At 33.0% G+C, this 13,979-nt stretch overlaps 4 protein-coding genes across 4 annotated transcripts in view; all 4 read right to left on the bottom strand.

Moving 5' to 3' along the window:
* Positions 1 to 1,023: 1,023 nt before the first annotated feature.
* Positions 1,024 to 3,271, bottom strand: LOAG_07814 (hypothetical protein; the record flags this gene model as incomplete). The annotated part of the gene is made up of 7 exons (XM_020447541.1): positions 1,024 to 1,145; positions 1,506 to 1,629; positions 1,952 to 2,028; positions 2,171 to 2,218; positions 2,495 to 2,666; positions 2,872 to 2,909; positions 3,088 to 3,271. 7 exons carry the CDS (start codon positions 3,269 to 3,271, stop codon positions 1,024 to 1,026), a joined length of 765 nt encoding a protein of 254 aa, XP_020302239.1.
* Positions 3,272 to 4,703: 1,432 nt separating this feature from the next.
* On the bottom strand, positions 4,704 to 6,183 carry LOAG_07813 (hypothetical protein; the record flags this gene model as incomplete). The annotated part of the gene is made up of 5 exons (XM_003143346.1): positions 4,704 to 4,731; positions 4,811 to 4,881; positions 4,958 to 5,073; positions 5,341 to 5,447; positions 6,074 to 6,183. 5 exons carry the CDS (start codon positions 6,181 to 6,183, stop codon positions 4,704 to 4,706), a joined length of 432 nt encoding a protein of 143 aa, XP_003143394.1.
* Positions 6,184 to 10,384: 4,201 nt separating this feature from the next.
* Positions 10,385 to 11,889, bottom strand: LOAG_07812 (hypothetical protein). The gene is made up of 3 exons (XM_003143345.2): positions 11,726 to 11,889; positions 11,450 to 11,561; positions 10,385 to 11,021 (listed from the first exon to the last, which is right to left on the bottom strand). The coding sequence occupies exons 1-3, from the start codon at positions 11,827 to 11,829 to the stop codon at positions 10,797 to 10,799; spliced, it is 441 nt and encodes a 146-aa protein (XP_003143393.1). The 5' UTR covers positions 11,830 to 11,889; the 3' UTR covers positions 10,385 to 10,796.
* Positions 11,890 to 12,510: 621 nt separating this feature from the next.
* Positions 12,511 to 13,979, bottom strand: part of LOAG_18520 (hypothetical protein) — a 4,438-nt gene continuing 2,969 nt past the window's right edge. The window contains exons 6-8 of the mRNA XM_020451180.1: positions 13,685 to 13,828; positions 13,311 to 13,419; positions 12,511 to 12,962 (exon numbers count right to left, since the gene is read on the bottom strand). Of these exons, the coding sequence (XP_020305064.1) occupies positions 12,772 to 12,962; positions 13,311 to 13,419; positions 13,685 to 13,828 (444 nt within the window). The 3' untranslated portion in view covers positions 12,511 to 12,771. The remainder of the gene's footprint in view (positions 12,963 to 13,310; positions 13,420 to 13,684; positions 13,829 to 13,979) is intronic.

Here is a 13,979-nt window from a genome sequence, read left to right as displayed (position 1 = left end):
TTGATAAGAACCAAGTCCACAATCACCTACGGTCTCCAGTTTTCCTAGCGGAGGTACAACTCGATTTTTCAAAGTTACTCTGGCAGATATGCTGTTAATAATGCAAGTTCATTCATAAAAGGAAGACGAAAAAGCATTTCAAAAGAGGATTAAGTGAAAACTTAATCGTAGGACAAGGACGACAATTTATCGCTTCAAATAGAAACTCAAATCTTGTAATCATCATATATATAAATCTTTCGAAGTAACAAAGGAAACCATCGATTCACTCATTGTAAAATTGCTTCAATTACAGCTAATGTTGTTTTATGTTAAAATTCTATGCTGTCTTTGGAAACAACCAAACAACGACATTACAGCCTCCCCCAAAACAACTAAACTTCCAGAAATTGAAATTTACCGACATAACTGGATAAAACCGTGACTGCAAACAACAAAATATAATAAATGAAGAATAATCAATTATAATTTAGCAGAAATTAATGAATTTCTAAAATTCTCTGAAGACAAAATAATCAGTATGGAAACAATATATAACTGTGCAAAAAACAACATATACTTTAGCTGGTCATCATGAATATTACCTCTTTCGCAGCCAAAGTGGAAATTGTGCAGAAAAATGAAAACGAATCCTGCTGCTCCAGCTCATACCAATCGTTACTGTCTTCCCTTGAACTTCTCAATCGTTTTCAAAAAAGCACGAAAAAATTGAGAATGAACAAGATAAGGATAATATGTAATTACCACCCCTAGCTTTTCCGGAAACTGAGCAAATCTCGCACAGAGTATGCAATAAATGAAATGAAGATCCAGGGGATAAACTAACTTAAAAGAACTGAAATCCTCGACCAGTTAGCTCATTTAAGAGATGTTGGTGTTACTTGCAGGCTAAGGGAATATTCTTAGTACCCAAGATCCCATTCGTAAAAGCAGGAAATGTGATACAGTACAAAACCAAATAAGCTCCAAATTAGGCATAATCGTCATTTCGCTCAATTTACGAGAGCTACATGAAATCTTGGATCAGTTCGCTGACTGTGGTAACGACGGGTTGCCGTGCTGTTGCTGTTTAGTTACAGCTTGATGGTGCAACATATGATATTGATCCAAGTAATGCTGCGGCGATGCCAGAGTACTCTTCTCGCCTGGAATTGGATCAATATTGGAAGTCCTAACGGTGAAGTATGAGCTGTAGAAATCACAACAAAATTATCTAAAGCTTAAGTTATGCATCACTGTTACCTGACTTCATTTATGAGAATGCATAAAATTCGGAATAGTTTTCAAATTGCTGCATTAGTGGAGAAATATGATGAGTCATTCATTTCATGTTAGCCCCGAAACAGATCTTTCCAGTACTAAATTAGATTAAATCTGAGAAAAAGGTCCTCAAATTCGATAGAATACAACCGAATTTTCAAGTTGATCTTTTTTTCTCGGAAAAAAAAGGTTTAGCACTTATTAGTAACAGTTTATTATTCGTTTCAAAACAAAATTATATTCACCTGGTTCAGGGAAAGCTGGTTCACAAAGGGACGTATAATAAAGCTCTAACATTTGATGCATAGTAGCCGATAAATTTTGGTGCGAATTGTTTTGCTGCACCGACTGCCCTGTTTGCTGATTTCGCTGAAATAAGATTGATGTGGCATTTATTTTTCCCAACTATAATAATGGTAGCACAGTGCTACCAATTTTTATTACTAAAATAATATGGGTTATTTGCCGAATCTTATTTTCACTATTCAAAGACTGAAAGGTATGACGTTTTTTTTTGACCCGTTTTTCACGTACTTTTAATAAAGAGAAAAGAGTTGTCAAATGAAAACAGTATACATTTTATCTAAATTAATTCCGATTCTTCTAAATTTATTCTACAAAGACTTCTTTCTTTATACATTCCTTTTACAATTTCCTTCATGAAGCAATTTTCAGCAATTTCAAAGCTTACTTGAGATAGGTGTTGTGGTGTCCGTACATTAACTGCTTGTGCTAGTATAACTGTTCCTGGAGGAGCTGAGGTGAGCGCTACAAGTACAAAATTTTATGAAAATAGCTCTCACAAGGAATGATTTTTAAATTCAAAATTTAAATTGAGAAATAACTAAACTAGCAGATAAGGTGATAATTCGGAATGTTTTGAATTTAGGTAAGATCTAAAAAAACTCACTCTGCGCCGGAACTTGAGCATATACAACATTACCGTTGACGCATCCATCTGAAAACTTTTTAGCATTCAACACCAATTACAAATTATTTTGCCTGAACAAAACAGGTTCAAGAAGCAGCAGTGAAAGTAATAGCCCACTTTCACCCAACCACTTGATTAAATTACATGACTTCTTTAATATAACAAATCAGATATTACTTAATGAAAATTCTCCTTGATAAACAAATTACTCGGGAAGAAATTTAAAGAAAGCAGTTCTGAGATGAACATTTATCAGTTATATGACGTAAAACAACATGCATGAATGGCTAAACAAAAGTTTACTGATTTTCGCTGTTGATGACGCAGCAAATGCCACTGGTGTTGCACTTTCATTACTGAGTGGTGTACTCGGTGCAGTATCAAAAGTCATATTTGGTGGCTCCGTTTTCATCAGGATCTTGGATAATTTCTTTCGCTGTGGATGATAAACCAAATTCGGATTGTCCTTCAAAGCCTGCAATAAATTGAATAGCTTTTCAATCAGAAATGTTGGGAAAAAAAATGAAAAAGAAAAAACAAGTGAATACCACAAATAGAACTATCGAGGAAATCAGAGCAGCACATCTACTAGGGTGAAATAACTATTTCAACAATCTAGAGTTGTTGGAAAATGATTACAGTCATATCTATCTAATCATTTCTTTTAAAGCATAAGCTACTTTGCCAATTTCGTAAAAACGCCCGGCTGAGCCACAAGCTGCAACCTAATTTGTTTGTTGTCAAACGAAAGACAGCCTCAACACCACTTCGAAAGCAGGCTAATAAAAAAATTGCACGAACTAGGAAACAGTAGTGAAAGCACCAGATAAACAAGCGCTGACAAACACCCACACACAGGCATACATACACACAGACAAACACAAACATACACATACACACTAACACAAATATATCCCAAGACAGAGGTCTGTCTCTGTGCAAAGAAGGGGAAGCGCACCATCCCCACCCACTGAGAAAATGCTTCTCGAAATTATGTACGCTCTCTTGCAACTGCCTTACTCCCTTCGTTCGCGCTCCACCGTTCGTCCATGTCCATCCATCCAGATATCCTCCAAACATCCTATACCGGAAGGGATTATACCGTCACAAGAATCATTCTTTACTCTTGAAATCCCGAAAATGTTTCCAACGATTTTCAAATGGAAAAGTTCGTGAGAAAAAAGAAATAATATGAACACTTCATTCTACCAACACGGAACAAGGAAAGATAATAAGCCACATTTGGCCGGAGACATTATAGTGACACATGGCTACAACACAATCAGGGTTATACCAGTGATTCACAAACTCCTCAGCAATCGTATAAGGAAAGAAATTTGAGAGTGACAAGTCAAAGAGTTCAGACACCTATCTTATGGCTTTAAGAAAACTTGCTCAGCATATAAGAGCGGAATCCCGTTTAAAAGTTTTATTTTCATAACCACTGAACAGTAAAATTCATACAACTTCATTTATTTGCTTCATAAATGCATCATGACCCTAACCAGTCACTAATTTCGTCAAAAATAAAATACGCACAATTTTTTTCACTTTGTCCATTGGTATTTGAAAAAGATTTCAAAAAAATTATTTAAAAAAACACGCCGTGAATGCTGGATGAACTGGTAACGATGGAAAAATGTAAGATCGATAAACAAAACACTTCATGGAGTGACTTCGGTGTTGTTAAACTATCCTAATTTATGAAGATGAACTAGTAAACACTGCTTTGACATATTGCCACCAAAAGACTGTATCGAGACGAGGTTATGGCCGGCAATCTTTTGCAATGAAATGAGCACAACACGCACATATACACAGACATAGGAAGATGCACTATGGTAGCTACTGACGCAAAGTGACTAAACTGAACCAAACAGCACCTGAAGACAGCTATATAGAAGTGCTTTGTTTAAGTTTATATATGTGGGTATACTTGCGTTTGTGTTGTGTGTTAACGTGGATGAGTAACTATATATATATATGTATATATATTATATGTATACCTGTGTGTGGTTGCGGTGCACATTCGTGTATGCGAGCGTATATGTGCATGTGTATACGTTCCGTGCTTTTACTATGACCTCCCTAGCTCAAACACAACTTGTCAGTGTGCTCGCCATGTTTTAAAATATATCTAGAAGAGTGTGAATTTTACCGCCATCCCTGTGATACCTGCGAGAACCCATGATTGCTTCCATAGTAACGCAACAGTCGCGAAATATTTACATGCGGGCCGAAATTATTAAATAACAAAAAAATAACTCTTATCAAATTCAGCAAGCAAGTATAAAATATTCCCTAAAGACAACTGCTCCTGAAACAGACCACTAAGACATAAAAAATGAGGAACTCTGAAATAAAAGTTTCTCTTAAACTTGCACTTGCGAAGGTAGGAAAAAAGTTAGCACTAAAATATAATTTAGCTTGCCCAAGAAAAATAGAATGGAAGTGGTCAGATTGATAATAACACACCCGTTTTAAGGTTCTCATAACTACTGCCTACCAAATTCTATTCCTCTAATGCCCGAATGTAAAATCTGAACATAAAAAAAGTTACACTAAAATCAAAATAATATGAAAAGCATAAAAAAATCACCCACTTTTTTGTGATCTAACCGATTCTGTTTGGATGCTTCAAAATATTGCCGTTTTTCCTTTTCACTCATGTTTTTCCACTTTTCGCCCATCTAAAATAAAAATTATATACCTCTAAATCCTTTTTGAGCAGCTAATCAATCCTGAATATCCTGAAAACATGCTTACAATTCTGCTTGCTTCATGCATTTTCATATTTGGATTCAAAGCCAGCAACTTCTTTCGTTCTTGTTTCGTGAATATCATATAAGCGTTCAGAGGTCTTCTAATGAATTGATGGTCGTCTGCAATAGTATGTATATTTCGTACAACTTTTGTCCAAATTTATCTTTCAGGACAGAAGGGAATAAACAAAGATGGTGACAATTAAATGTATATTTTACTGTTCATTGAGCTTTTTACAAGTACTTTGTACAGTATTTTTCATTAATTATAAATGTAGAGATGTGTAGCTAAGGAATGGAAAACTTAAATAAGTGGGAAAGGGAAACCTTAAAAATAAAAACACTGCGGTATTTTGATTAAAACCAATTTTAGTATTTAACAGAAACCTGCAGGAGAAGCGGATTGTATACGATGCATATAAATGTTGTTCGGCAAACTAACAACATGCGATGGACTTTCCACCCTAGCATTCTCGCCAACACTGCTTTGATATCTGAAATGCAATGTCATGAAATAGTAGAAAGTACAATTCTTTACCCAAAAAGTAACCGTCAGAATCCCAAATTACTAAAATTATGTGGTTGGCATACCGTGTATGCAACATTATTTGACGACACGCCGTACGAATGCACTATGTTTTTCCGGAGATGTGAATTCATTTTTCTACATCCCGTTCGGGATTTCTTGAACTAATCTTTCTAACCAATGCTAGTTAGTCTCCGATGAATTCTATTACTCTTTTCCAGTTGGCTAATTTCCCTGGAGACAATACTCTCTCACACCATAATTACAAAAGCTTCCCCCAATGACAACTCTGACAGCCAAAACATAAGAGCACCTGGTTTCATGTAATAAATCCGAAATTGACAGAAAGATATAAAACAGAAAGAGCTAGGAGAATGCCCAAGAAAAACTTTGAAAAAGGTTGAGTTGTACAAAAGATTTCGAAAATATTACACGAATTTCTAACAATCTGACCAGAGAAATAACTTGACTGCTTGCATCGAACTCTTTCTTTGTTAAACGAGCAATCTTACCAAACCAATGATAACACTTCATTAACCAATTCCAGTGACGTTTGTTCACCATAATTTACGCAATGGTCAGAGAAAAAAATACCCATTAAAATAGGCTCCTTGACTGTCGGGTAGTGAGGATGACGCCGCTGGTGAAGATGATTCGCTAGTGGAAACCAATGGGGTCGAGCTGCGACTCTCATCCACGGACATTCAATCCCCTGCATGATTCGAAATGCTTACGTGATAAAGTTCCATGCGACGCAAGCATGTTTTCAATATAGGAAGGGTATAACATGGTAGTGGGAATGACAAATAAAGCAATTTTGACCGAAACAGCATAAATTTATAAATAAAAATGGTTGTAACAGGGAAACTATAAATTTTAGTGTCTTTCTGTGAGGAAGTTTTTTTTTCGGAAATTGATTTGGTCTTGAACTTTGAAATCCCGTAGAAGATGAGTATTCTTCACAGAATATGGTGTGAAACGGTTGGGAACAAGTATGATATATGTTACAAGATATGTGTCGATTTTGCAAGTGACTGTAACATGCAGAGACACGTTCCATCCAGCATAACATATTCTTGACTGACTAGTCCAGCAAGCATCATTTCTCCCTAGTCTATCGAGGAATACAGGAACTGTCGCATATAATAGCCTTCCTAATGCTACAAGTACACGATGCGACCTCCAGTTCTGGTGAAACGAGCATAAAATTTTATGCATGACAAAGTTTGCTTAATTGACGTACTTCCCATACAAATAATATGTATTTGTGGCAAGACTATCAACATCTAATTAAAACAATTAAATCATCAAATGATGATGACTGCATAAGATAAAAACAGCAATATTGGGCATAATATGAAAACTGGAGAAAGCGTAAAAATGTATTTCCAACTCAAAATCTCCCTAAAATTTGAAAAGGAAACCAGTCAATATTTAAGCAAGACTACCAAGTTCGGTATGAAAGGAACCAACGACCCCTAACCTTTAACCTTATAACCCTCCCCTCCCTTTTCCAACCTTCACCCTCCACTCAGACCTCTTCATGTGCACACCACGCGCAATACAAACAGATGACATATCATGGAGTCACTGACACCATGTTATCCCTATGGGTTTTTTACGATCTATTGCAGCACTATATTATTACATCATAACTTTTTGTAATTGTCATTAAATGATTAACTCTTCTAACTATTCCATGATATTATCATTTTATGAATGGAAATGCGACCGTTATTTTAGCATCTAATGAAGAACAAATGTAATTAGTTTATTGATATTAATTGCATCGATATAATAAATGTATGACATTTGATTGATAAGCTTATCGGCTAACATAGCTACATGATATTTCATTTATGAAGGGAGTAGTCCATCCATTAATTGATCCATTCGTCGTTTGATTCTACTTGACATTGCTTTAAATTAACGTTTGAAAATTTTAAACTGTTTAATGCCTCGAGAAAAAAAAAGGGGGATTTAACTAACCAGTTCTATGTAGTTTCTGTTTTCATTCACATTTAATATTCATTTTATCCTCTGCCGGATACATTTATAAGTGGAAATAAGGCGAGAAGCAAAATATTCATTCATGTACTCAGTTTATCTCTGTCTCCTCTCTCCCTCTCTCTCCCTCTCTCTCTTTCTCTCTCTTTCTCCTTTTATGGTGAAAGATTTTTGTACTTAGTTGAAAGGTTTTTAAATTTCTAAATTTCTCAAAACTTTTCAAATTTGATTTTGAAAATAAATTTTATCGTGAAAGATTGGAATTTCGATTTCTATCTTTCTATATTCGAATTTAATTAAATAATGTTAGAATTTTATAGTAACGTATGATTGAATATAAGACGAATCATAGTTATGCGGTAGAGCTTCTTATCTTATCAAATTTGTTCTCTAAGCTTATTGCATTAGTGCTTAATATTTGTAAAACTAAATATTCGAAAAAAAGAAAAGATAAAGAGTCGATTGTTTCATCATTTATCGTAGGTAAATCACCTGGATAATACACATTTATCGAATAATCAATATAACCAGAAATAGTTGAAATTTAAATTCACCAAATATTCAAATATGAAATGTAAAACATTTCTATACTTTTATGCTAATGAAATGTAAATATTTATGAAAAAGGGAAGGATTTGCTATTAGTACGTGTCAAATGATAATTGCATTGAATAAGAGAGATTTCATCCATCACTAATTATTTTGATAAATAATTAGCAATTTACTCAAACTATTAATAGCTCATAAATGCCTTAAAACAAACAATTTTCACATATTTTAATATAATTTAAAAAAAGGTTTCTCTACAGGTATATGTAAGGTTTGATAGCCATCGATTAGTGGACAATTATTCAATGAATGATGACAAAATAATTGAGAGATGAATAGATTATATGGAAAGAATATCGATCGATAAATAATGGCAAAATATGAAGCTTTTGATTGTGATCATTATTTATTTAATGAATGAATTTACTGTTTCATAGCAAAATTATCATTGATTTTTCATCTGATGACTAATTAAATTTTAGCGACAAACATCAAGGAAATTTGTATGTATCAATTCAATTTATAATTTCACAAATTTTTGAAAAAAATAAATTTGATAGTCTTAAATTGAACATTTCTGTTAAGGTAACAATTCTTAAAAAAAAAAAAAAACAAAAATATTGATTTTGTTAAAAGATATGGAATGATTTGTTAATCAATCATATCTATTCTAAGTTTGATCATTAAAGTTCATTTTATTTTGCTATGCATCATTTTGATAATGAATGTAGTTTGATACAACTATCACTAATCGTTTCATCGATTGATCATCATTGTGAGCCACCTCTAAGTAGATATTTTATTGTATAAATGTAGTCGTGATGACATTTGTCATCAGAAAATATTGTTTCAGTTATTGCCTGAATAATTTTTTTCATGAAATTCTTCGAAATCATTTGATTTTCTATACATGAAACAATATAATATTAATCACCTAGAAATTATCATCTATCCTAATTCAAATGAACATTTTAATTAAACATATTGCAAAATCAATTTAATTTTTATGAAATTTAAAAAAAAAGAAATTTCAAACAAATTTGGAAAAAAAATTCATGCTTTTACAAATGATTTTCTATGATATGATGATGATGATGATGATGGAATAATCCAAAAGAAATGTTCGAATGATGAAATTGAAAAAAGATTAAATAGTCTCAATTACTTTTATTCATTTACTGCAAATATTTTCTAGAAACTTTTCCAGTAAATTACACGAAAGTTTATCATACCATGAATTTCCGTCATCAAATTCACTGCAAATTACACTATTATAATAAATTTCAAATAACATAAGGAATATGGATGTAAAGATGAGATGAAAAATTGAAAAGGAAGAATTGAACCATACTATTATTAAAAATGATCTTCGAAAGTTAAGCAAGATTAGTTTCTTTAGATTTGAGTCCATTTCTATTTGAGTTAAACAAAAATCAATTCATTGTTATTTTCCTAATTACAGTTCTGCCTACCACATTCAACTCCCATCACATTTTTCAGTGATACTGAATTCCAACCGGTTCTTTAAACTTTTATAGTCAACAATTTTCTTAATGGTAAATCTCACAATGAATCATTTCAGAACAACTAATAATTGCAAGGTTTTTTCTTTTTTTAATCCTAACAAAGACGAATCTATATACTGTACACAGTATAATGTCGTTTCAGGGATTTGTTGATATTATGTTGAATTTTAATTTGAAATATTGCGACATAATAATATCACATTACCCTTTACAATGTGATTTAGTCGAAATGTATCAAATAATCTCAAATAATGATTTCGACAATGATTCACACCTCTTGCTTAATGTGATATCTATTAGCTATTTGAATTTCATTTAGAGAAAAAAATTTTTCTCTTTAGCAAAAGAAAAATACTTTATTCCTTGACCCATTAAAGCAAAATTTCTTATCGCAAAGCATCGAAAGTTCTCCAAACATTGTGGGAAAGCCATTTAATTGTCACGGATTGTACGAATCAAACAATATCGAAAGTATCCCCTGTTGGCAATAGTATGTTCACATAGCATTTGTATGTTATTGTTTAAATAGATTTTAGTTGACAAAAGACTTGAAAATAAGAGATAATATGGTGTTACATTCCTTCATTCTTAACTTTCGCCTACATTAGTCTTTTGTCAATGCGAAAACCTCTCAGTATATTGATCATCGTTTCTGTAAATGACAATTCGTTGCTGTACTTTTGCAGTCAAGTAAAATATTTAATCCTTTTTACAAAAACGGCGCCGGTAAATGTTACCAATGATTACAATGATTCAGTGAGCAGAAAATATCCTTCGGTATCAATATTAAATATACTGGTGAAGATGTGATATTCTCGGCATCATTACTAAACACGAAAAATCAACAAAACATCACGAAATTGGTCTCTTTATCCTTTTCAAGCAATATATGATTACTGTGGTTACAAAGCGATTTTTTCTATATTCTTATTCTCTTCGCCAAACTTGAAGCCACCGTTGTTTCTCACTTTCCACATTTCAGAATACCAGTGTCCATCTGTCACTAATTTTATTGCGAAATTAAGATCCCTAAAGCTATGCGATATGGAATATTGGATTTTTAAGACTTTTTAGCCCATGCTGTGATGAAAGTGAGAACAATTTTGTGCCGACATTTCATTGCAGATATCATTAGTATCCTATCAATATATGTAGCAATATTTGCACTAGTTAGTGCAGATTCATTCTAGGAACTCATAATGCCACGAACAAAATATTAAAAAAAGATACTGAGCTCAATCCCAACGTTGCCTAACAATTAGTTCTTTCAAACTGCTTTCGATAGTTCGATGTTCATGCAACAGATTACCAACATTCGCTCTCGCTTTCAACACCTTACCACTTCCAACAATTCTCTTTTTAGGTTTCCCTGGCATGCGACGTTGTTCTATTTCTAAAAGCTCTTTCTCCCGCTGTTCCGCAGACGTACCATATTTCTTAATATATTCACGTTCCATCTCCTGAAAAATTATAAGAAATGATACAAAATAAAAACATACTGTATAACGAAGGGTCACTGTTAAAAATCAAATTCGCTCTCACAGGTGCAAAATAATATCCAAATAATACGCTATGGTCTATGTTCTTGAAGAACATAGACCATAGCATACTGAAAATGGATAGCTTATCATATTTTTCAGTATGATCGGGTAACTATCTGTTTCAAAACTATCGGAACTATCCGTTTCATCAAAACTAAACCAACGTTACTGATATGAAAAATACATAGACAAGGATGGATTTTATGCCACTTTTCAGCTTAATTTACTCCAAATTAAACATTTTATTAAACGTCCTTGAACGATATCAGGCTCAAAATCTTTCGTAACAAAATCCTTTAATCAAAAAAAAAGGATGAAAAGTAATGCCTAACAGAAATAAGAGAAACCTTGGTAAGGTAAGGTGTTGCAAGGCACTTCATTACTTCATATTCCAGTTTCATTTTATCCTGTAATTGTCTGATGGCATTGCTACTAATCGGATAATCCGGTCTGCCTTTTCTGAAAGCGATAGGTAATTGCACGAAAACTGTGACACAAAAAAAAACATATCGAGATCTCTCATATACCACTGCTTGACATCAGCTCTCTTTTTTCTCCTTTTACCTCTGGACCTTATATTCCCTTCTACAACCAAAAAAACCACATATTTTTGAAACACATACATTTTCAGTTTCGGAAGAGGAGGCCCACGATATCCGATTTCCCAAACACGACGATTCCATTCAGGTATATTTAAATTCTTCCGTAAGAAAGCCGTCAATCGCATAACTTTTTTTATGTCACAGATCAATCATCTATACCATTCTTTAGCTTCGGTCCTTGAAGTACTATACGCATTTACGCAGGAACTTACATCTTACACCCGAAAAACGAATCACTTTAATTTTTTTGTTTCTATAAGCAAGTTTTTATACCAATAACAGTTTACCGAATTAATGAAGGTCATATTCTTTTAAAAAATGCAGAAACCCTAAGATTTCAATTCTCTTTCCTATGAGATAGAATTATAGAAATGGTAAATCTTGACAGCTACAAAAAGTGGTCTCCTGTATTTTCGTAATTTAAAAAAAAAAAAGAAGAGTAAAGAGCGAATTTCAACCTTCTTGAACCGATCTTTCCACCGATTAGGGTTGAATTCTGGAATAATTTAAATTCCTTCACAGAAAAGATCCGACACAAATAACAATCTGCTCATAAAACATGTAATAAAAGCCAAGCACAAAAAATACGGACGTTTCATATTTATTGCAATTATATTAATACATCACAGTATAAATCCACCATAAGCAATATTTAATTCCAAAAAGTTGTTTTATAATCAAAGCCTACGCTTGGATATTCAAATCACAGACGATCTCAACACTAGGAAATAGTTCGTATAAATGGGAATTTTTCCTTTAAAAAAGTGCACAAAATTGGGCAATTTCAGTTAATCTCACAAAGTCTACGCCATCACCAATATTTAGAACTCAAAATTATCTCATCTTCGTTCTAGTCAAAAAACGTGAGGTATCTGAACAGGATAGGCAGTTTTTCAGCATTTATTGCAATATATCAGTTTTAAATAAAAATGTGCAGTAAGAGCTTAACAAATTGGCACAAACTTACAAATAAATTTTGAAGACAAACATCCACAACCTAACCGAGAATTCAGGAACTTAGAGGATAAAATAGAAGTGAAATTAATTCAGATATTCAGCTTCACTGATTATAGATGTCGAGTTGGTCCAGCACTACCGACACGAGCTGGACCAGCACTACCGATGCGAGCTGGACGCCTCAATTCATTCAATAATAACCGAATACCCTGAGCCCAACTAGTTCGAGCTTCGTTTGGAAATGATGTTTGTAACTGTTCAAAAAATTGATATGCTTCATCAAATAAGCCACGATCCAGTGCTGCAAATGTAATTTTTCAGAGTCTACTGATTATAAATTAAAAACTAATGCGGAGATCAAGCAAAGTTTCGACAAATAATACACATTGTAATTAACTATATGGACTCATTATTACATAACTAGTCAACACAAATCGGTGCGACAATCATAAATGTATATTTATTGTCTTATTTGTGCTCCATTTATCATGATCTGTTTATTTATATCACTTAGGTGAATTTCTAACAGCCTTCATACTGGGAAATATATTAAGATTTCAGAATAGCAGATAACGATTGCTTGTTCATCAAGAAGGAATCACGTTCAGGGAATTTAATATGTTTAAGCAACATGAAAACCTTATCTTACCATCAACAACAAAATTCAGTTTCTTGATGCAACTATCTGTCACCTGTCCGGCATCCATTGATTCACCCAGATGATTTATACGCAGCTGGATTCCGTCTCTAGTGACTCCCTAAAAATAATATATCGTCCACTAAGCAAAATATTTAAATAAATAACAAAAGCTCATGAAACTTTCTAGAAGGATTTTCATAGTTTGTTTTAAAATGACTTTGATTTTAAGGGTCTCTACTCTATTAAGTAACTTTAAATGAATCTTTCTATAACAAAGTTTACTTTTTGCTTACTGAATCTATATTACACTCACCACAAGCAGCAACTACAACCAATAAAGAGGTAAGATATATAATACAATGAACCAAACAAAAAAAAGTTACAAATGGGAGCCTATATGTTGCTTTGATCAAAAATTGGACAAGCTGAGGACCACTCAAAGACACATCACCAGCAGCCTTTACAGGTGCTACATAATCAGTTGGATATGGCGATGTAGCAGGCCTTCTATTATTTTCACTTATCACCTGAAAGTATAAGGAAAAATAATCAGAAAAATGTTTTCGCACATGTATATATAAACGTATATATATATATATATATATATATATATATATATATATATATATATATATATATATATATATATATATATATATATATATATATATATATATA

Source organism: Loa loa (genome assembly GCF_000183805.2).
Source record: "Loa loa unplaced genomic scaffold supercont3.341, whole genome shotgun sequence".
Lineage (NCBI taxonomy): Eukaryota > Metazoa > Nematoda > Chromadorea > Rhabditida > Onchocercidae > Loa > Loa loa.
Note: the sequence above shows the minus strand (reverse complement) of the source record. Positions and strands in the feature narration are given on the sequence as shown.

Coding starts and splice junctions, on each gene's coding strand:
- LOAG_07812 (XM_003143345.2), bottom strand. CDS start 11,829: ATGCGATTGACGGCTTTCTTACGGAAGAATTTAAATATACCTGAATGG. Junction 11,562..11,725: donor CCTCTTCCGAAACTGAAAAT/GTATGTGTTTCA, acceptor TATCGCTTTCAG/AAAAGGCAGACCGGATTATC. Junction 11,022..11,449: donor CAACACCTTACCTTACCAAG/GTTTCTCTTATT, acceptor ATAATTTTTCAG/GAGATGGAACGTGAATATAT.